General features: G+C 40.5%; 2 protein-coding genes across 2 annotated transcripts; one reads left to right on the top strand and one right to left on the bottom strand.

The window, feature by feature from the left end:
- Window positions 1-386: 386 nt before the first annotated feature.
- nmi (N-myc (and STAT) interactor) lies at window positions 387-7050 on the bottom strand. Its single transcript, XM_020099645.2, has 10 exons — window positions 6841-7050; window positions 6704-6745; window positions 6570-6629; window positions 5653-5811; window positions 5430-5546; window positions 5120-5282; window positions 4252-4358; window positions 2477-2663; window positions 1687-1790; window positions 387-1242 (listed from the first exon to the last, which is right to left on the bottom strand). The coding sequence occupies exons 2-10, from the start codon at window positions 6740-6742 to the stop codon at window positions 1039-1041; spliced, it is 1140 nt and encodes a 379-aa protein (XP_019955204.1). The 5' UTR covers window positions 6743-6745; window positions 6841-7050; the 3' UTR covers window positions 387-1038.
- Window positions 7051-7510: 460 nt separating this feature from the next.
- Window positions 7511-22716, top strand: ubxn4 (UBX domain protein 4). The gene is made up of 13 exons (XM_020099722.2): window positions 7511-7935; window positions 8459-8561; window positions 9689-9717; window positions 10126-10244; window positions 11073-11241; window positions 13255-13366; window positions 14453-14507; window positions 15890-16054; window positions 16592-16719; window positions 17336-17438; window positions 18542-18673; window positions 19256-19470; window positions 21688-22716. The coding sequence occupies exons 1-13, from the start codon at window positions 7854-7856 to the stop codon at window positions 21815-21817; spliced, it is 1542 nt and encodes a 513-aa protein (XP_019955281.1). The 5' UTR covers window positions 7511-7853; the 3' UTR covers window positions 21818-22716.
- Window position 22717: the final 1 nt, after the last annotated feature.

Consider the following 22717-nt stretch of genomic DNA (forward strand, 5'->3'; position numbering starts at 1 on the left):
TGTATTGCCACACCACTGCCAATTCAGCACCTTCAGCTTTCATTTTATATTTGATTCCCAATCAGGCAATGCTCCAATATTGTTACTGTGACATTTTGTGATCACATCATCGTGACGTAATTTATACCATATGATGAATGATTGGTTAATCTTAAATCGTGTCGATAATCTGAATGCATTTCTACAGTATATGACATAATTTATTGACTAAATAGTGACATCACCATGATGTCATTTCTACCATATGATCATAAATGATTTTTGCTGAAGTTCTGGTCTACAGTCCTGTAAAATTCATAACCATGATCACTTAGACTATATACAGAGCTATGTTTATTTAACTTAACACTGTACATACAGGTACTAAATGACTCATTAAAAAAACATTTCTGTGATTGATTCAGAACTTTTAATAAGCACAGTGAAGAAGAGAAAAGCATAGTGACAATTTTAAACCTGTTATCAGAAATTCAGACAGAAAACAGGTCTGTGAAAACAACACCAAGTTAGATGAAGGCTGAGTTACAACAGCACTGTATTAGAACAGAATAGTGCAAGGGCTGCACTTTTTTCCCACTTAAGCATGGTAATACATTAGAGGACAAGCAGCCATCTGTAAGCAGTCTTCTGAGACCAGACTTGATTAACTGCAAAAGAGTCATTCCTCTTCAAACCTTGTATTTGTGAGCAAACACACAATTTTAGAATGAAATATGTGATAACACATTTTACATAATTTTAAAAGTAGACATCAGTCATTACTCTCCTTATTTACTGTGTCAGGACAGAACTGTGGGACTATGAGGAACATGTTATAGGTCACAGTCAAGTGCTGATGGCCACTGTTACTCTTTTTTTAACTCAGAGAGATTAAATCACTGCATATTTTCATTTGACTCTCAGATTAAACCACATTTTACAAAATTATTTTCTTCCGTTTGGGCATTAATCATAATAATGTCTGTTTCTAACAATCATTGGGAGACTGTTTTTACATTTTGTAGCTTTCTCTAGGTTTGGCCCCTGGCTGGTTAAATATTAGTCATCTCTCTTCCCAGCATCTTCACAGAAAAAAGCCTGCAGAGCCTTCCCTTCGGATAGATACTTGATGCTCTGTATCTCACCACCACAGTTACTGGCCCTCTGGAAGTGGATCTCTAGACTGTCTTGAATGTCCCCCTCGTCCATTATGTTTTTGATGTCATCCACGAGGATTGTTCGTTTCGGAGAGCCACAGAAGGTCTGTCAGGAAGCACAAACACCAGCTTTGCCATCAGTTTTTGATCCACAGCTTCCTCAGATTTTTGTTGAGTATTATTACTGATGTCATGTCAAGCTGACAAAAGCTGACTGATGTTTGATCAATGATCACACTCCGCTGACTTTGAAAGTAGTGGAGTGTGAACTTGGCTTAAAGCACACAGAGCAGGTTAATTTATTATCTGTTCAAATCCACTTTTGGTAGTTTAATAGTGGAAAAATACAGTATGTGACAGGTACATAGTAGAGAGGGCCTGCTCCATATTTAAATATGAAGTAGTTATATATAAAGGGCCCATTCTAGGGTAAAGAACATTTAAAAAAATGAAATGAAACACACTAGCATCTGAGCAGAAAACCACCAGAAAATTCTTCTCTGCAGGAGGAATGCAGGTGACAGTAACAAGGCTCAGTGCTGTTTCTTACCTGAAACTTATGCAGCTGGTGTTGGTATACAGGTTCAACCTCCATATCAATTTCAGAATCCAGGTCCACTGGGTAGTTCCCTCTTAGGGCCAGGACCTCAGCAACTGTGCACACACACACACACACACACACACAAACACACACAAATACACACAAACACAAAGGTTTGAGCAGCTAGCCTTAATGGGACTTTGTATTGACTTCTATTCATTGTTGACTAATCACAACCTAATCCCAAACCTTAAATAAATCACAATTAACATTTTACCCCTAGTCCCAGTGAGGTCCTAATTCACAGAGAGAGAGATAACAAAAATGAGTACACACACACCACTCTGATGCTCAGCAGGGTTTGATTCTGATAAAAGCATGGAATGTTTGTATCGGTAGGGATGGGGAGGCTGTGGCTCCGGGTGTAGAGTGGGTCGTTCTCTAACCAGAGGGACAGCAGTCAAATCCCAGTCTTACCCATTCCAGTTGACCACGAGCCGACAGCACATCCGGTCCTTCGCTAAAGTTATCCCCCGGAATTTGAGACCCGTACCCGTACTTTGGATAGGGGAGATGATATTTTTGACACACACTCTAAGTGGGCCAGCTAACCAATCAGAGCAAACTAGCCTTTTTGAAAGGCAGGCCAAAAGCTAAAACGTAGTGTTTCGAACAGAGGGTGAAAAGAGGCCTTCAGGAGTGAATGCTGTGAGCAAGACATCCACTCTATGTCCAGTTCCACCCTTAGTTGCACTGCAGGTGTCTATTGTCTTAGAAAGGTTGGATAAGAGAGCTGTACCTCCAGGGTGGAGAAAGGTGATGAGTCCTGTCCCGGTGTTCTTATCGTACTCCACTCCCTCCACCTCTCCTCCTCCTCTGCTGGGCCTGGAGAAACTTATCTCCAGTCGGTCCTTCATTCTCTCCTCTGGCATGGAAGAGGGGATGTTTAAAACCTTGAGCGCCTTTCTAGAGACATCGAGGTGGACCTACATTGATGACAGCACACACAGTACAGGGGAGTTAGCACAAGTACTCGCAGTACATTGTTAACAAACCATATTTACAGTATGCTATTAAAAAAAAGTTAAATAGTTATTTAAAAGGTCAGAATCCCTTTCTAAAATATACCTTTCTAAAAATAGTATATGATCAATTAAACATTATACCGACAGAATGGATACACTACAATATGCAATAACACTGAAACAGATGATCAAAGACATACAGGGACATACATTACCACTGCTTTAAGTATTGCTGTGATGCCAATGACATGTTTTTGCTCTCGTTCAAGCAGCAGATGTTTGTGTTGTGCAATATCACCATACTCCCTTTAAAATCGTGCACTTATAAGAGTTGTTGAGTCAAGAGAAACATTATTAATCTGAGAACCGTTGTCTATCTGATCAATTCTTAATTATTTGAGCCTTCTTGTAAATTGGGCAAACTTTGTACATAACTTTATTTCTTTCTTTGTGTAAAAAATGCTTCTCTGCGTTTGTCCCAGTGTGATGGTTCAATAATGTAGCAAGGGTTAAACGCAATGCATTTCTTTGCTAACGGTGTCATGTGCTTTACAGCACAGTTTAGCCATTCACTCATTCACATACACATTCATACAGTGCATCTATGTGCAACACTATTCACACATTAATCACACACTGACAGCTCAGCTGTCACGGACAATTTGTGGTTCAGTATCTTGCTCAAGGACACTTCCACAAACTGAATGGGGGAGACTGGGATGGAACCGGCGACTCTATGGGACAATCAGGTCTGGACGATAAAATGACAGATCTTATGATTATGAGAATAGCGCCACGCCAACAAATTATGTGGCTGGAATTAAGTTACACCCATTTCAGGTTAGGTTGACGCACACAGCACAGAGTGTAGGAGGAGCAGCTCACCTGCTAATGTTTGGGTTCCTGCACAGAAGTGGACGACACTGCATGGATGCAGTGACTGAACATAATCATGTTTTCAGCTATGTGCATTGTTTAAGTGGTTTTCCACTGCTGAATAATTATAACCACAGCTGCTTCAGGACCAGGACAGACGCTCATTTAAGGTTCGGTCCTCCTGTATGTGTTTTACTCTCTGTTGGAGTCTGCTTCCTCCTCACTCCCCCTCTGACTTGCACTCAGTTTACACTTCAAGAACAAACATCACTGATCACAAGATATTAAGACATGTACAGGACTGATGTTTACTTTGTGTTCGTTTGATTCCATCTAGAGTTTACGAGACAGATGTTTAAACCTGCTACACAACACGAGGCGTAATGTGACGCGCACAGACATGACATCAGGTTTAGAGTTACCAGAACCATCTGAACTCATGATCCGACATCATCGATTAATAACTATTTTAGAATATAGGACTAGATGGTGAATATCCCATGTGATTATCAGTTCATTTTTGAAGAGGGACAATGACGAGCAGACACAAACTCACAAACAAAGTTAGACAGACACAGAGTGCATGTGTGTGTGTGTGTGTGTGTGTGTGTGTGAGCATTACTTATAACAGTAAGTAAGTACTAAATAAAAACATTGCTCTATCAGAATGTACCTCAAACTTTACAGCAGGATCCATGGTTATTCTTTTTGGTTTCACATCCAAACTCATGTCCTCACAGGACACAGAGCACTTGGCAATCTTCAGGATCTGAGAGGCCACTGGAGGAGAGAAAACATGATCACAGTAAGTGATGTATATGTACGTGATATATGGTGTGGTTCAAGTCTGGCTTTGGTACCACTATTGTATATTTTCAGCATTGCCAAATGACACTAAGTCTCATCCCAAATGCGATCACTGGCCAAGTTTGTCTGTTCCTTCGAAGGCATTTTTATGCTTTGATACATGTTCACAGCAGCAGCACCCCCTCCTGGCTGAATTACCACACTGAACAACAAAGGAGGGGGCCACACAGTTGTGTCTGCCACTGACAGTGGATTCCAGCTGGGAAATGAACATCTTAAGGAACATGAAGTTTATTTACAGGTAATTTGATTTACTACTGTGGAAAAAAGTTAAAAAATTAGAAATTGTATTTTCTAAAAATAGTATAAGATCAATAAAACATTACACACACACACCATATTTGTCACTAGCACCAGCACCAGTACCTCGGACCAAATATCTGAACTCCCTTCAGACATAACTCCTGTTCTTATTGTGTGGCTCCTGAATTCATTTCGCATGCCTGCAGGTCGCGGTTTCACAAGGAGGGACTCACATGCCCTTGCTAATACTCTACTATATCTTTACATATGAAAAAGCTGTTTGCTGCTATATGGTTTGAAATATTGAATACATTACCCTAAATTTGTATTAAAGCCATTATTTTTGTTTTACTAATATTCACACACTGGTGAAAAGCTGAATTACTCTACCTGTTATAGTCTCTCACACTAACAGATCGAGTCATGTGTACCTTTCTCCTCCTCGAAGGTGATAAGTGCCTGTCCGGCCTCTAGAAGCACAGTTGATCTCTGGCTGATGATGAACACTCCTCTGATTGACTGACTGACATCATCACTCTCCTCTTCGCCCTGAGTGCTGAACCTTACCTCTGTGTCGGGAATCTGGACATAGATCTGAACAGCAATACGGCACATTAATATTGTTCATATTGTTCTTTTTCTATGATATGTCAAAGTATTGTTATATTGTCAAAGCATTTTGTGGTGTTCAGTTGTACAGCAGTCGATTTCGAGCTGGTGGGCTATCCTGAGGACTTTCACCTTGAATTTCTGCTTGAGTTTGTTGGACTCTGTCTTCTTATTCACCAGTTCAGCCTGACATCTCTTCAATTTTTCCAGCAAATCCTGTTTGCGTTTAGAAAGCTTCAGGATTTCGTCCTGTGAAAGTGAAAGAATTAAATACGATAGAAATGACTTCCTTGATTCCATCCCTTCTTCCCAGCAGTCTGTTCTGTAAATGTTACACACTTGATAGTAACTCTACCTGTACTGCACTCATGTGTTGAGTGAAGTCCTTCTGACACTCTTCTTGCTTTTTGATCCAAGCATACATCTCTGTCTTGGCTTTCTCCTTGGCTTCATCTTCTTCCAGTTTTTCTATTATGAGCCTGGATTTGACATCATCAGCTCTCTCTGCTTTAATCTTAACAGGCAAAACAGGAACAGAGAGAAGAGCTTGACAATTGAGAAGTTTGTAAGAAGACATGGAGAAAGATGGATGATGATGGAGGATTACTACAATTAGATATCATTTTAATGCTGTGAAAGCAACAGTCTACATTCTTTTCATGTGCTTTACAAATGCCAAAGACTGATATCTAAACCTGGGCAAATGTAATCAAAACTACCTGCTTGGATCCAGGCCATCGGAGGGACCAGAGAAAAATTATAGACCAGGAAGAGTTGCGTAACAATTATATTTAAGCTTTGTCAGACTGGTTGTTATAATGAAAATAATATGTGTGATATTTATAGATATAATGATGTTATTAATGATAGCAGTGCCGGTTAATACAACAATAATAATAATAATAATAATAATAATAATAAATGGTGTTGTTGTCATATAGTGACAAATCTGAATCCTACAGCTCTGGAGTCAGAGATACATTCCAAATAGTTTCTGTAAAGAAGCAGATGAAAGCATTACAGCTAAGAGTTAAAGGAATCAATGGTTAAGTAGAGCTATGACTCTCTGTCAGTCTGGTTACAGTGCAGAACAGGAAACTAACAAGTTATACATGTTATACTTGTAATGATGTTATCATGACCTGTGTATGCAGATCTATGCCTTATCTCACAGGACAGCAGAAACAGTTCACAGCCTCCTGGTCCTATGTCACATGATTTGTTCATTATCAATAATAAGGGGGTGAAATGGCGTTTTATACTTGGATCTACCTTCCATGTCTCCAGTTCTATCTTGGCCTCCTCGAACTGATTTTTCAGACCACCGTCCATCTGACGGTGACAAACAATCATGTTAGCAACCGACTGGATTACTGAGTATCCTCAAATACTGGAGCACTTCTTACCTTGTCGTTTATGGGCCAGTTATTGTCCATGTGAGTCATAACCTGACCGACAAGAACGAGACTCCGTTTAAGTTAAATCAAAATCGAATGAAACCGGTTAAATCAATCTTAACCTAACAGAGGACGGTGGTACCTACCTGTTTTATTACGATTCTCTGCTTTGAGTTCCTGTTAAAGAGTCGTCACTCGAGAAAATAGAGAATAAAGCAGCAGTTCCTCGTAGTGACTGAGTTCTGAATCAAAAGCGAAAGTAGCTCCGAGTCAATGCAACACGATAAGACGCCTAGTGGTGTGCAGGACCTTTTACAGTCTATGTGCAGGACATTTTCACATACAGTCTATGTGCAGGACATTTTCACATAAAGTCTATGTGCAGGACATTTTCACATACAGTCTATGTGCAGGACATTTTCACATACAGTCTATGTGCAGGACATTTTCACATACAGTCTATGTGCAGGGCATTTTCACATACAGTGTATGCGCAGGACCGCAGGCAGAGCTGTGAATCCACTGGAAATGTGACACCATAAAGTTCGATGTATTATTAGAATGGTCCACGATTCTGCCACACTGGTCGAATCACAACGTCATTAAACTAGACTGAAGAATAGTTATTGCAGTTATAGCATCTACTTCATATCAGTTACTCGATAAAAAAAGCACTTCGTTTGAGATCAAATACAAACAATAGAGAAGTAAATAAAAGCACAAAACATGTGAAGTAGGTTCGCATTGAGTCATTTATTTTATATTTTCTCTCTTTAATCCTCAGAGACTTGCGTCCACCCGGCGGAGACAGCCGCCATTCAGGAAGAACGTCATTCAGGAAGAACTTGTTGGGGCTTTGGGGACATTTAGAGACAACTGGACCTCCATAGATTATAAACACACAACAATAAGACTAATCGGACCACTTCTTTTCTTGTAAACACTTACTTTCTTTTTCATCTGTTGTGACAACGCTGTTTGGACAGCAGGGGATTTTCGTTGTAATACCGCAAGTGGCCACAGTGGACATTAAGTGCTGTAGAGCTGACGTGTGACACTTGTTCTATGTCTGAGGCTGAGCTTCGTGAACCCATGGAACATTTAGCTTAGCTGCCCGACATCGTCACCAGAGCAGCGGCACAAAACACACCTCGGGAACATGCTTTGGTTCGAAGGCTCGATTCCTGCCGCCATTAACTCGGCTAAGCAGCGGGGTTTCATTTTCGTCGTCGTCATTACTGGTAACGTATGTGTATGCGTGTGCGTCAATTAGCCGGATTGCTAAGGCTAGCTTGTTTAGGTAACAAGTAATGGGGTGCCAGTCAGCTAGCCATTAGCCGGTTAGCATAGTCGCCCAGCTGTCAAAGAAACAAGCAGTGTCGTCACACCGTGACACCGAAAACAAGGTGTCAAACGCAGCCACACAAACGTGATGCTAGCCTGAGCTGTTGGCTACCGACGGCCCGTAACGTAGTCTGTTGTCTTTAATAACCCTGACAGATTAACTTCACTCCGAAGAGCACAGGCTACGTCGCAGCAGCTACAAACATTTGAGTCACAGTCGATGGTGCCCCTGGAGGAGGGGTGGGCACGGTCGGGGGTCACACTTGAAGCGAGACGTTATCCAGGGGGGAATGTTTTTAGTTTGGTCTGGGCCATTATTGCATCATAGGCGGCAGCGGCGCTGTTCGTCAGCTGTTCCACCATTACGTGACAGGGTGTTCTAATGAATGGGCAGTGTCAACACTGTCCCTGTTTTCTCAGGCGAAGACGAACAGTCCGCACTGCTGATGTCCAGCTGGGAGGACGACACAGTCTCAGAGGCAGCACTCAACTGCTGTGTGGCCATCAAAGTCGATGCCAAGAGGTATAATGGATTCACTACATGCACAGTGTCTCTACTGAATATTTGTTTGCAGGGGAAGTCACTGTCCTCAAGATGTTTTCAGCACTCACCACTGCTGTCTGGCAGAAGTAAAGCATGATGTTCGTCTCCAGTGTTCTGAATCATCGGTGCCTGAGCAGTCAATTTGTGTGGTCTTTTAAAAAATGTGTCCATGGTATATCAGGAACTCTATTTTCCAATTTTGGTTAAATTACTTCTTTCTGTAGTGGCAGATCCGGAAGTTTGTTACAAAGCCAATATTTTTCAGCAACATACACAATTTTTGTTTTATCCCTGCTTGGGAAATCCATGCAGTGAATTATCTAACTGCATGTATCTTGTCACAGTGACTCCCTGAGACAAATCCAAACCATCTACCATTCACTATAAAATATATGTTGATTTTACTACCCATCACATGCCTTTGACTTGCAGGAAACTAGTATAAATATTATGTATATGTCCAAAACTTCAATTTAGCTGACCTCTCAATTGACTGATTTCTGCCCATTTTTTAGAAGAATTTCTTAAAGGTCCAGTGTGTAAGATTTTGGTGAAAGAGATCTATTGGCGGATATTGAATATAAATTAATCCTAGCAATGTTCTCACTTGTGTGATTCATTGAAATTGTACAAATTGTTGTTTCTTTACCATAGAATGGCCCCTTTATATTTAAATACTTTATATATTTACATTGGGAGGGGACCCTCTCTACGGAGGCAGCCATGTTTTTTTAACAGTAATCCAGACAGGACAAACTAGAACCTTTTGAGTTTTCATAAAGATTGAAGGCTACCACAGGTTTTTCATGTTTGGAAGGGGAGGGAAAGGTGAGGGGTATTCAGCTGCAACATGCAACTTCACCACTAAATTCTACACACTGAACCTTTAAGTTCCCTTATATTTATTCTTCTTGAAATTATTTAAATAGTCCGTCATTCTCAGCAAAACAAATCACTTCTACATCTTGCTCACATCCACAACCTATTAACTGCAATCAATCTGATGCGTGTTTGATGTTATTGATTTAAAGAATAGACATGGTAATATGTATACTATATACATATGGCAGAGATTCATCACACAATGTTGTCATTTTTTTCAACAGTGAAGCCTGTATGCAGTTCTCCCAGTTCTGTATCCTTTTGTTGCTCCAAATGATGTCACACCTTGTTAAAGCCCTATGAGACAAATTGTGATTTGTGAATATGGGCTATACAAATTAAATTTGATTGATGGATTGAAATAAAATTCTCCTTGGGCTGAACTATTATGGAACTTCAACAGAAAATTAGTTAAGAATTTATTGTTTCATCTCTGAGAAAAGGTATTAATGGCATTGCTGTAGTCTCTAGGCCAGTAGAAACAGTTTTTAATAGGGACCAGAAGAGTGCTTTTGGCCTTTGATAGACCATTAACCTGGTTGCCAGGTTCCCAGGCTGTAGGATGCAAAAAAAATGCAGCAATGCAGAAACACTTATGTAAAAAGTCAGTATTACAATAGTGGTTGGGGGCTTTTTCCTTAAGCCTTCCCCCTGCGTGAAGATCCAGTCGTGTGCATACCCTCTTGCTTCTTTATTGGAGAGAATGGGATTCCTCTGGAGGTCATTGCTGGGAGTGTGTCCGTCGAAGAACTGATGAAAAGAATCAACAGAGTTAAGCAGGTATGGGCTCAAAGGTGGGATTGTATGCAGTTTACAGGGATCACACTACTGTTTCCCATACTTTTTTATCAAGCACAGACTTGTGTGTTTGTTCCAATGTGCACTGGAAATGTTTAAGTGAAGAAAATCTATCACAGAAACATTTCACATTTGGATACTGACATTTTCATGTTTTACACCATAAATGCAGGAGCCCATTTAGATAGTAAGATATGTTTTACTGTATTGAATACAATTTTTTCTCATTTTGAATGTCACAGCTGCCGTCATGACAGCCAGTAGCTGTCTGGGTTGTCAGTCCCATTCCCAGCTATATCTTAACGCATTGAGGGAACTTCTTCAAATTTGGTATAAATATTCAGATGGACTCAAAGATGAACTAATTTAATTTTGGTGGTCAAAGGTCCAGGTCACTGTGACCTCACAAAGCACTTTTTATGCCTTGTGAATGTGATATCTCTGGAACATTGTGAAGGAATCCTTTTACATTTGGCACAAACATTCACTTGGACTCAAGGATTAACTGATTTGATTTGGTAGCCAAAGGTCAAGGTCTCTGAAGCCGCACAAAGTATGTATTTGTACACACACAAGTGATGACTTGATCTTTTCTGAACATTCCTCTATTGCTTTATTAGTTTTTTGTTCAGTGTCCATTGGCCAGTCTTACATTAACTCATGATATATTGTCCCCATGTGCCTTGTTGCATTTTGCTACATTACACTGTATTAATTTCTGAGGACTTGGACAAGATCCTTCAAAATCTGAGCTACTGAGTATGTATGATATTCTTTCTGGTAATGATTTTCCTCCCTGTAATCTAACAGATGCATACTCAGCAGATTGGAGGTGCTGCAGTGTTTCCAGAGGCAAGTACTCCTGTGGAGACCAGCTCACATAAAAACACAGAATCAGCTGTAGCCTCAGCTCCTGCAAAGCCTGTCAGGTCAGAAGCAGAAGCCACAGATCTTGCAGCAGTATCTGGAAGTGCAAAAGGTGAGTGAGCCTGGATCACTCAGATCCTGTCCAGAATTTGTGTTAACATTTGCATTGAGCAGGAGTGTGCTGTCAGGACAAGGAAGTTAAACAGTGCTGGACCCATTAATCTAAAAATAGACCTAAATAAAACAATTGGAAGTGGAAGTGATATCTCTATCTTTAATCTAATCACAGAACAGTGCTAATAACAGACGTGATGGTGCCTTTTTGTAGTATTTTTTTATTTACTGTACACTCTTGTGGCGACAGCAAGTTATTGTCTCTGGAAGCAGGCCTGACATCCAGACACTGCATCTGCAGTGAGAATTATTACCAAATATCAGGCCTTTTACCCATAGTAAAGCCCCCTCAGTTCATCACAACCAGATATGTCACATTTGTTACACTCTGGACCAGATTAAAGCACTTCTGTGTGTACATTAAGAGTTGTGCGAATACAACTACTAGTAGTTCAGTGGACATTTTTTAATCTAACTTCTAATGTAAGAGAAATTAGTTGTGCATTTATATCAAATTCATAAAAAAATCCAATAAAGTGTAATGTTGGCATTACAGAAAGAAGAAAGTAATTATTCACAACCACATCCACAATGTGACATAACAAATACCACTAATATCAGTTTTTAGATAATCTGCAGTCATTCAAAACCAGAAAAGACGTTTCAGCTCACTGTGATGATAATGTGTATGAAATGCATTCACCCTGCCAGAAGGGGTGTGAATCATCATTGTTCACTTGACCTGACTTGATTGCTCACTGTCTATGACGTTGTTGTCTTCACAGATTAGAGTTTAGGAAAACATGCAATGACATTATTGAATATCGCGATGAGGATATGATTGCAACTTATTAAGAAGAGTCTCGATCATGATGTGATGATCAGTGTTGATATTTCAAACGAATCAACATTTAAACTGTAGTGAGTCAGAGACATCAGCTGACTCTGAAACAGACCCAGAGAGCAAGCTGTGTAGTCTGTGTGTGTCACTAGAATTTTCCACAGTAGATTTAAATCAGAGAAGGTGGAGCGAGATTTTGACTGGCTCATAATTCTCTGTTCTCTCTTATTATTCTCTTCTTCTGACAATGATGAATTGATAGAAAAACCTGTCAACGATTTATTTTCTAGGAGCAGGGCTCCATCGGACTGGCCAAAGATATTGTCATGCAGAGCGTAAATACACGGCACAGGGAACACCATTTATCGCAGTTTAAGCCATCTTTTGCGATACGTACAGTAAATCACGTTTATATTGTGATGATGACGACAACCTTTTGATATATCATGCAGCCCTATCACAGATGAATCCCGGTTTACACTGTATCAGGCAGAAGGCCGTGACAGTGGGCGAGTGGTTTGGCATGATCTACGGACAACAAACAGTTTTTAAGCTATGACAATTTGAATGCAGACACCATCCTCGGGTCCATTGTCATGCCATTCATCCCCTGCCATCGCCTAATGTTGCAGCATGATAATACACAACCCCATGTTGCAAGGATCTGTACACAATTCCTGGAAGCTGAAAACATCTGAGTTCTTGCATGGCTTGCAAAAATGTTACCTATTGAGCATGTTTGGGATGCTATGGATAGACATTTATGACATTACTGGTTCCAATCTTTGCCAGTGTCCAGAAACTTTGCATAGCCATTGATGAGGGGTCGACCAAATTTCCACAGGTCACAATCAATAACCTGATCAACTCTATGCAAGGAGATATGTCGCACTGCGTGAGGCAAATAGTGGTCATACTGGTTTGCTATAAAACCCTATGCGACTGAAAAATGTCTTTCTTCAAGATAAACTGCACATTTAAAAAAAAAAATCTTATATCTGTCTGAAATCTTACATCTTTTACATCCATTCATGAAAAATGAGAACGAAAACATTAGTGTTTGTAGGAATTCAAGGGTGGATATGGATAGTCTTTGTTTGCTTTGTGCTGACAAGATGTGGAATTGCCAGTTAACCCAGTGCTTTAAATTTTTGTTTCTGTTGTGTTTAGCATCTCTATCAAGCCCAGAAGATGCCCAAGTGACTCTTGCAGAGAATGCATCTTCAGATGATGCTACTCACTGTGCTCAGAATGAGGAAAACCTGGACGCTAAGGTGCAAAGGTAGAGGCTCAAATATATGTTCTAGATGGAAAATGTGTTCTGTATTGAGGTGTTGGCACTGTAGTCATCATCTTTTTAGGTAAAAATGTTAAACATAGTTTATGGCACAAAAACGATTAGACTATAATTGAGTATAAAAGCATTACAAAGCATTAGAAAGACTTCACAATAATCTTCAATAAGCTTTAACTACAGTGAAAGACCAGAGTTGACTCACAATCTCTGCAGCAAAGCAAACTGAACGCGCCTCCCACCATCTCCTCTGGCTCTCCATATATTCTCTTAGTTTACACATGTGTCTGATCACTCCATGTGTGTGTTTGTAAGAGAGAGAAAAAGAGTGAGTGGGACAGCTGATGAATGAGCGCGCTGCTGTGATTTAACTCATTAACAAAAGTATCAATCATTATGTGATTTTCTGTGTCGATATTGTGGCATCACTTCAAACAAATCGACATTAAAGCTGTAGCGAGTCAGAGACGTCAGCTGAGTCTAAGAGAGAGAGAGAAGCAGAATCTGTGTGTGTGCGTTGTTACTTTTCCCTCAGTTCTGGGACCATCATAAGCTACACAATTCTTTTACATAATCAACTGCTCATAGTGATGAATTTGACCCAGGACAAACGTGATCGCTAAGAGTTTCCACAGTAGTCAAGAGGAGGCGGCACTTGACAGAGCTGCCTCACAATACTCTTTCTCTCTCTATTCTCTTCTGACAATGATTCATTTACTGGAAAAACCCAGCAATGATCTGAATATCTAATCTAAACTATCTAGGGCAACAGGGCTTTATCTAATTTGCCAAATACATTGACATGCAGAGTGTGAATACATGGGACATGGAACACAATTTATTGCAGTTGTTTTTTTTATGTCATATCATGCATTTTGATATCGCTATAACAATACATTTTAGATATATCGTGCAGCCCTAGTTTATAGTCCAGTCCAGTCCAGTGCAACTGCTCTGCTGGTAAAAAAATACAGATTAATAAAAAAAAAGTGAAAGAAGAGCCATGCACTTGCTGTAGTCACATTGTCAAGAAAAAAAGTATTTGTTTTATCATACATTGTTCTGTTCTGTTAGGTTAAACAAAAAGCTGGAGGAGAGACAAGAGCAAAGGAAGAAAGGAGAAGAAGAGGTAAGGAGACTGTTGAGGAATTTTTGACCATTCCTCACACATCACATCTGTACACCATTATCAGAATAGTGCCTGTCTAATTCCACAGATACTCCCATCTCTCTCCAAGCAGTACCAAAGGTTATAGATAAAGGACCAGAATAGTGCATGTTCACTGAATTCTTGTGGTGCATGTCATGCATAGATTCTTCTACAGCAGTTCATCATGAATATGCTTTTAAGCAATCCTGTCTGCTTTAATCATAGAATCACTGATAGGTGAAATATAAAGCAGTGTGTCACTGTTGTTATTGATGTCACTTTGGTGGAGGATGATCTTCAGCTCTTCAGGCACTAGGGCTGTCACTTTTTATTCGAAATTCAAACATTCATTCTACTGTGGGGGGGAAAGTTTGTATTTAATGACCCGTTGGAATTCAGAATATACAGTCCAGATACGCATCAGACTGTCTGTAGAAGTTTGTCTCTGGATCCAGCAGAGGGCTATCACTGTCAGCTTGACCTGTTGCAGCCCTCTCGACCTATCATTAAAGTTAGCCAGTAATTTAACGTTGTTTTGCCATGAAAATGGAGGGTGCTAGCAAGTAAAGCCATCCTGAGCAGACAATCGTGACACCAGAGCATCTGAGAAGTGGAAGTATTTTGGGTTTTACACTGTAGATGGTAAAGTAACAATCAAAGGTGAGGCTGGCTTAAAACAAATCTGTAGGCTCACCTGTTAGCAGCAGCTGAAGAGGCACCACAGGCGAGGGGTGCACCGTCAAGTGTTCAACTTTCTCTGACTGTAGAATTTAGCAAGCAAGTCAGAGAAAAGTTGGCTTCTAGCAGGTGTCAGGCAGTGCATGTGCATTTGTTTCGAAGGTGTAGCTTTTCCAGGATTGCCAATACCAGCTTTAATGTGTTTCACTGCAACAACCTAGTAACATTAAGCTGCTGGTTAAAGAATGAAGTAAAACCATTTTAATCGCACAAAACATAAATAACATCCTTTCCTCTGTCACAGTAAAACAGGGTTTAGAATAGCGTGGCACACACTATCAGGAGAATTACACACAGCAGCTGTAATTCTGTAATTGCACTTTTCTTACTCTGACACTGCAAATGTGATATGTCTTGTGTTTGATCAATTTTACAAAAGCAGCTCTTAAACAGACATTTTGGTGTATGTTTGGGTACAAACAGGAGGCTGAGTGAACACTAAGGTGATTGGTTTGGCAGGAAACAGTTTATACAAGCACAGACACAACATTATATGAGCAGCACTGACCATTTAAGCTTTCTTTTATTTGTACCTTATTTTAGGGGCTCTTGAGTTTTCAGTAGTTTGAACTATTGTGCACCATTAATGTGGCCTAATTCAACTTGTGTGTTTCATGATTCAGAATGAGATCAGAAAGGAAATGCAGCGGCGGAAGATTGGGAAAGACATGCAGGACGTAAAAAGGAAACAAGAAGACGACAAGACTAAGCGACTCCTGGAGGAGAGGAATCGGGAGAAGGCCGAGGAGAAGGCTGCCAGGGAGCGGGTCAAACTTCAAATCGCCATGGTAACATCATCTTCTCTCGCAAAAATCTGGCTGCTAAATTATCTATAAATAAGTACATTCAGAATGGTTGATAATGTTGGGTGGTGCTGATGATGCCTTCAACCAATTAAGTGGTCACGATTACAATATTAGAGAATCCTGAACATGGCTTGTTTATCAACTGCGGAGACAGTTTTTAATTGTCATTTAATGTAATTATAATGTATTCAAAATATTTTTTGGTAAGATGCCCCCATGGTAAGATATTTTCTCTTGTTTTCATTTGCTATTTTTTACTTGAGTTGATATATACCTGTTGGCATGGAATTCTAGACTGATTTTGGACTGGTTTTGTATCAGTCAGAGCTTTGGAGATCCTTTTTATTGAGCGTGTACCTTTTATTGAGCTATCATAGTTTTTAAGCAAGTGTTGTCACAAATATATTTAAGTGTCAGCTCTATAACTGGAATGACACAAAAGCCTGAATCCATGTAAGATTACCAGATTTAACTTGATCTGTTGCACCTGTCTCACAGTCTGTCTTCTCTGTCCCGCAGGACCGAGCTGACAGAGCGGCCCGCTATGCCAAAACACAGGAAGAGGAGAAAGCTGTTAAGGAGGCTCTGCTGCAGGTCCGACAGGCAGAGCAGGAGGCCAGGAAGGAGACACTGGTCAGGCAGAGGAGGTAAAAAGTCCAGAGACCAAGGAATGATGTGTGTGTGTGTCCAGGCAATCTGTTTTTGGGGGTGGAGGTGAGTTATGCACGTCACTGAATGACGGCTGACTGAGAGGAGAAGGGATTTAAAAATTGACAGCAGCTGCATGATTTTCTGGAAGAGACTGGCATGCCCACAATCATCTGATAAATAAGCATAGACACAGAGACAATGAGAGATTTGACATTGATTGAACGGGAGTAAAGTCTTCCTGACTGAACTTGTGCTTCATTTGAGTTAATATGGAAGTATTTGAAATATCACCCACCATGTTAGCAGGGGGGTTGGTATAATATGTATTATAATGGGATCGTTGATTATATAATGTGTGGTTTTGTCTTTTGCCACTCACGTGGATCTGGCCTATCACGTTGTGAGGCATGAGGCTGGAAAATGTGAAGCGGGTAGCAGGTCCTTCGTGTTTCACCTCAAAAGTGAAGTGATAATCAGAGGATCAAGGATCCAACACATTATATCAAACAATGCGTCAATTGCATTCATTACTTTTTTATCTTATACTTTTGTTAGATGCAGGGTTTGTGAATTTTATTCCCTGAATTTAACTTCCTTGTGTTGTGTTTGTAGTACCATAGCAAGGATACAGTTCCGGCTCCCAGACGGCTCGTCTTTCACCAACCAGTTTCCCTCGCAGAGCACACTGCAGGAGGCTCGACAATTTGCAGTTCAGGTCTGTCACACCCATCTGTTTCTAATAAGTCGTCACTCTCCTTTTTGTTTGTTTTCACTGTCTTCATTCACCAGAACCATGAAAGAGGTTAGATTTTAAACACAAAACTAGGGACATGTAATTATAATATCATATCATCCCTGAGATTCCCATAAACTCTATGGCCAGTTTTAGGTAGAACTTGCCCATAACACAGATGTCAGGTTAGTAACTGCTGTCATCACATTCAGCAGTGTTGTTTGGCTGGATGTATGGGGAGACACATGGTTTCCACCATTAGGACGATGATTTCCTCCATAAGAAATATTTTGCCACAGAGCTGGGCTATAATATGACTAAGCAAAAATAGTGTCTCAAAGAATTGTTTATAAATGTCTTATGTAATATTATGAGCACAATTACAATATCAGGAATTAGGCTAGGCCCCAAAGTTAGAAATAAGGCGCCCTACAAAGGTATGTGTACAAAGGTTATGTGGCTGTATGTTGGTGGTGTGGGAGCAGGGGTTGCTCTCATTGACACTTGAAAAATAAACTGTCCAATCACCTATCAGCTTTTAACAATAGACAGGTGCTGCAGAATCTTTTGAGTTCAACTTCCAAATGATTCCACATCATTCAGCATCATTTCTGATTCGTGGAATAGTAGTGTAATGTCTGGGCCAAACTGGTTGTACGTGCAGTGCGTGACGGCTACAACGTTGTTCTGCTGCACCTCCCGGATATCTGTTGTTCACACAGGGTGTGTCTGCTACGTGCCTGCGTATAAAAGTAGGCCTTTGTACTCAAATGACTAAATACCAGGACTCTAGTTTGAAGTCATGCATCTTCTGGTCCTGCAAATACTTCACAATAAAAACCTTGTTAATTAAATGAATGGATTCAATCAACAGAAATGTGTGTTTTTTTAAAATTATGTTTAAGACAAATTCAAAGGATATTGTAATTTAAACTGTTCATTTTCACTGTCTATTTTGCTGTGAACCACATGCAGTGTTGAATTTCACGCAGGCAGTGTGGCCACTCTAACCTGATAACATGGCTGAAATGAAAAGCAAGATGTGTCTAATCACTTTTAATGTTTTTGTGCCGATCATGTCTCAGGAAGTGGGAAACCGTTACGGCAACTTCTCCCTGGCGACCATGTTCCCTCGGCATGAGTTCACTAGTGAAGACCTGAACAAAACTCTGCTAGAGCTGGAATTGGCTCCAAGTGCTTCCATTGTGCTTCTGCCGGTGAGCAAACCCGAGTCCACCCTCCATGTCAAAACTGCATAATTCAGATTAGCCATTAGATTGTGGATCAGAATAATCAAAGACTAATTCAATAAGTTTAAAAAAGCACCAGGTATTTGTGACTTTTAGAATCTCTAGTCTTGTGTAGTCAGAAAGGAAACATATTGATAGCATTTAAGTCGATGTACCGCCCACTCTTCAGAGCTCTGTTAATCAAGCAACACAATCTTGTGACTGAATTTCACAACTGTTTAGATGAAAAGCACCTAAATCCAGCTAAAAATGAAGCAGTACAGCAAAAACAAATGTGCTTTTGTAGGCAAAATTGTGGAAGTGATTCGATAAGTGTTGCTGCCATGACAGAGATAAACACTAATTAATACTTGTATCAGTCTAATTTTGTGAAATAAAAAAAATGATCCGGCAGTTGCCGACCACTAATCAATGGTATGTTGCTCACATTTGCCTCTTACTGTTCAATACAGAGCTGAGTCAGAATGTGGTTAGATTAGCAGAGCATAGGGAAGCATTCCACAACCGTGCTTGTTGAATCAATGTTTTTTTGTATTCTCTCCCACTCAGCATTCAGGCAGGCCTTCTAACACTGTAGTCCAGTCCTCTGGGGGTGGTGTCTGGGCTGTTCTGGGAACACTCCTCTATCCTCTACTGGCTGTTTGGAGATTCCTCAGCACCTACCTGTTTACAACCCCCCCACCTCCTGGACCGGCAGCCCAAGGCCCCACCCAGCAGGCCAGCTCTTATACCAACTCATCATCAGCCTCAGACAAGGCAAAGAGGTAAGAGCTACTGCTCTACCAAAACAACATGCACACTCTAGAGTCCAATAGGCCATGCATCTGCTTCGGAGACTTAACTAAGTTTGGGTTGGATGTGTTTAGAATGTGCTCTGCCTGGAAGCTGTATGAATCACAATGTACATTATCTCATGGCACTTAATAGAGATGCTGCAGAAACTGCAGCTGTTTGGAATGGACTGTTCACTTGGCCTGTGGTGATGCAGCTTTCTTTCTGAAACTGTAAATGTGACCTGCAGTGATTGAGCTGCAGCAAGTAAAGACCAACTGCTGGACTCAGTCTGCAGAACCCTGACGCTGCGCCATCGCGGCTTCACAAACAGCTGTGACAGAGATTTCTGGAATTATTAGACGGATGAAATGATCTAAATCGTTTTATCCTATGGTTAATAATACTTGTGTAATTTGTTATAATTTTATGACTGATGCTTCATTGATATGCTTTGGAGCTATTTCAGAATTATTCCTCCCCTTTAGTGAGTCCTCCTCTAAACAGTTATTGTTTGCTATGTCTCATGATGGAGATCAGCACCAGCAACACCTGTGAATGTCTGTCAATACGATATGGTGAAATAAAAACAAAACATTTATCTAGATTATCTAGGTGTAATTTTGACCAGCGGTGTTACCCAGTTGCCAGCCACTGCTGTATCTTATCCAAGGACATTTGAGGAAGACATGCACCAAACAGATGCACATTAAAGGCCTGTCCTGTGTCAGAGTCTGCTTCTTCCTCACCCCCCTTCTGACCTGCGCTCACTTTATGTCCTGTTTATCAAGGAACATGATGTAAAGGTTTTACAAAGATCAGTTGTATGTGTGAGTGATTAGAAAACATCCGAGGAGCAGAGTCACTTGTTGACCTGTGCCAGTGTTGTGTTCACACAAAAAACAACTAGTTCAAAGTTCAGCTCGTACAAATGAAAAGGAAATAGTTTACGTTCATTTGTTTTGTTTTCTTATTGGTAAGGTTATGATTTAGGTGACAAACTTACGATCAAGTATTTAGTTATTAATTGATGGTGTCAGATCGTGAATCCATGTCGCTCTGGTCACTTTAAAACTGAGTCCTGACTGTGAGCGTCTCGTGTTGTGCTGAGCAAAAAATATTAATGACTCATGTTTCATGATGTTTAAATGCATCCTCATAAACTCTGAAGTGAATCAAACAAACTGAAATTAAACTTAATGTACTGATCAGGTCCTGAGACTGTGTGTGTGTCACTGTGTCACTGTGTGTGTGAGTGAGTGAGTGAGTGGGGGCGGGGCGGGGCCCCGGGGCCTGTGTGTTTAAACTCCAACTCGCTCCCAGTCTCAAACTAACTTCAGCAGTAGTAGATGCGTCTGTAGCGCTTACACCAGCCATGTCTGTAGAGACGTCATGTGGCGTGTGGTAAAATGGTGTCATAAAACATGGGCTGCGTTCACTCTCATCTTATGTAACTGATTCGTTCAGTCCAGCTTTCACCAAAAATATGAACGGCTTTCATTGAACATGTTCATGCACAACACTGACCTGCGCAGGGTAATGCGCCTCTCATTTATATCGTGATATATATATCGATATCGATTTATATGAAATAAATGATCGTAATAACATTTTTTTTCATATTGCTGACCACAGTTTCATTTGTGCTGCTTGTGTCAAAATGCTCTGAAATCTTTTAACACTTTCTACAATAACATAAAAGATCTCTGTATTGCACTGTTGCTCTATTGTGTGTGCAGCACTCTTTGCCCCACTGCGTGCGTATGCGTGTGCTCGTGTGTGCGAGAGAAAAGCACAGAGCTATTAAAAACAATTTGGATGCTTGTCCATAGTATGATAGGATCCCAAAATGATTTAAGCATTACTATTAAATTATAGATTAGGAGGTAATGGGATAGTCTTTTTCGTTCAGATAAAAAGCAATAAAAGACATGGTTGTTCAGGTTGATCCACTCAGGTTGTGCTGCTGACTCAATTGCTCTGATCGGACCAGTAGCCTGACTATTAAATCAGCTGGGTGACTTTAACTCTTCTGTTCTTCTGTTACTCTTTTTCATCATGCTGCCAGTTTGTGTAACCCTAATGCTTCAGTTCCATCAGAAAATGTTGGGAGATCAGTGTGTTTTAATTGGTGTTTACTGTATGCACATAATGTACATGTGTTAAGTGACACACTGTATGTCATGCCATTTTCTTTTATGTCCACTCAGAGAAACTCACACACTGGAGAAGCGCCCCAAAGACTTCAAGAAAGAGGGTAAAATCTGCAGTCTGAGGACTCAGGAGGACAGTGAGGATGACAACAACACCTGGAACGGGAACTCTACCCAGCAGATGTAAAATGAATTAATTCATTCTGACCAGTTTATGGTTTCTGCTGCAGCTGATCCTTCAGTTTTCTACCCCATTCAGGTTTAGTAATAACATCCATCCTGAGTGATCCGATTGGTCAGCACCTAGTTCAGGTCTGAATGTGCCTAAATGCTTCCTGAATTCAGTGAGATCTGATCACTCAAACCACATGCAGAGGTGGTCTGGGACGCGCTCCTCTCGCTCATAATTTGACCTTAGAAAATACATGATTATTAGCATATAGAGTGGGGAAGAGAGATATCACAAGTGGTAACTGGAGACATTTAATGCCAGGTGTAAAACACACGTACTTAACGCTGTCCACTTGAAATTGGATCTCTCAGGACTGATGTTGATACCAGGTCTGAACAGGGCGTTTGTTTTACTGTGTTCCAAACCTACGCCCTCCTTTGTCTCCTAACTTTGGCTCAGAATGCAGCAGCTTCACAGAGTGCGCTAAGCTACACCAGTATCCTCTTTGGGTTGTTGGTAGATAATTGTCAGATACATCATAACAAAGTTAATTATGATTATCAGACACCAAAGTAAATAGAGAATAAACAGCAGACCTGAAGATGGTGTAATCTGAGTTCGGATTCACATTGTTATGGACTCCATGCAATTTAGAAATGTCTAACTTTGAAAAGTGGTTGGCTGATCGTCTGCGACTTATCCCATCTAGCAGCAAAATGAAGACATTTTTGTCTAGGATGTATAAAACATGTCATCAAACAGCTTGCAACTGCTGGCAGAGGACTGTGCATCTACTAAGGTGGTCCGTACAAACACACACACCTTGGCAACATGTGTTTCTACGAGCTGACAATGGGCAACTACTGAAGTTCTCCTCATTCAAATATGAAAATTAAAGCAGTCTGTTTTTCACAT

Source organism: Paralichthys olivaceus, chromosome 10 (genome assembly GCF_024713975.1).
Source record: "Paralichthys olivaceus isolate ysfri-2021 chromosome 10, ASM2471397v2, whole genome shotgun sequence".
NCBI lineage: Eukaryota > Metazoa > Chordata > Actinopteri > Pleuronectiformes > Paralichthyidae > Paralichthys > Paralichthys olivaceus.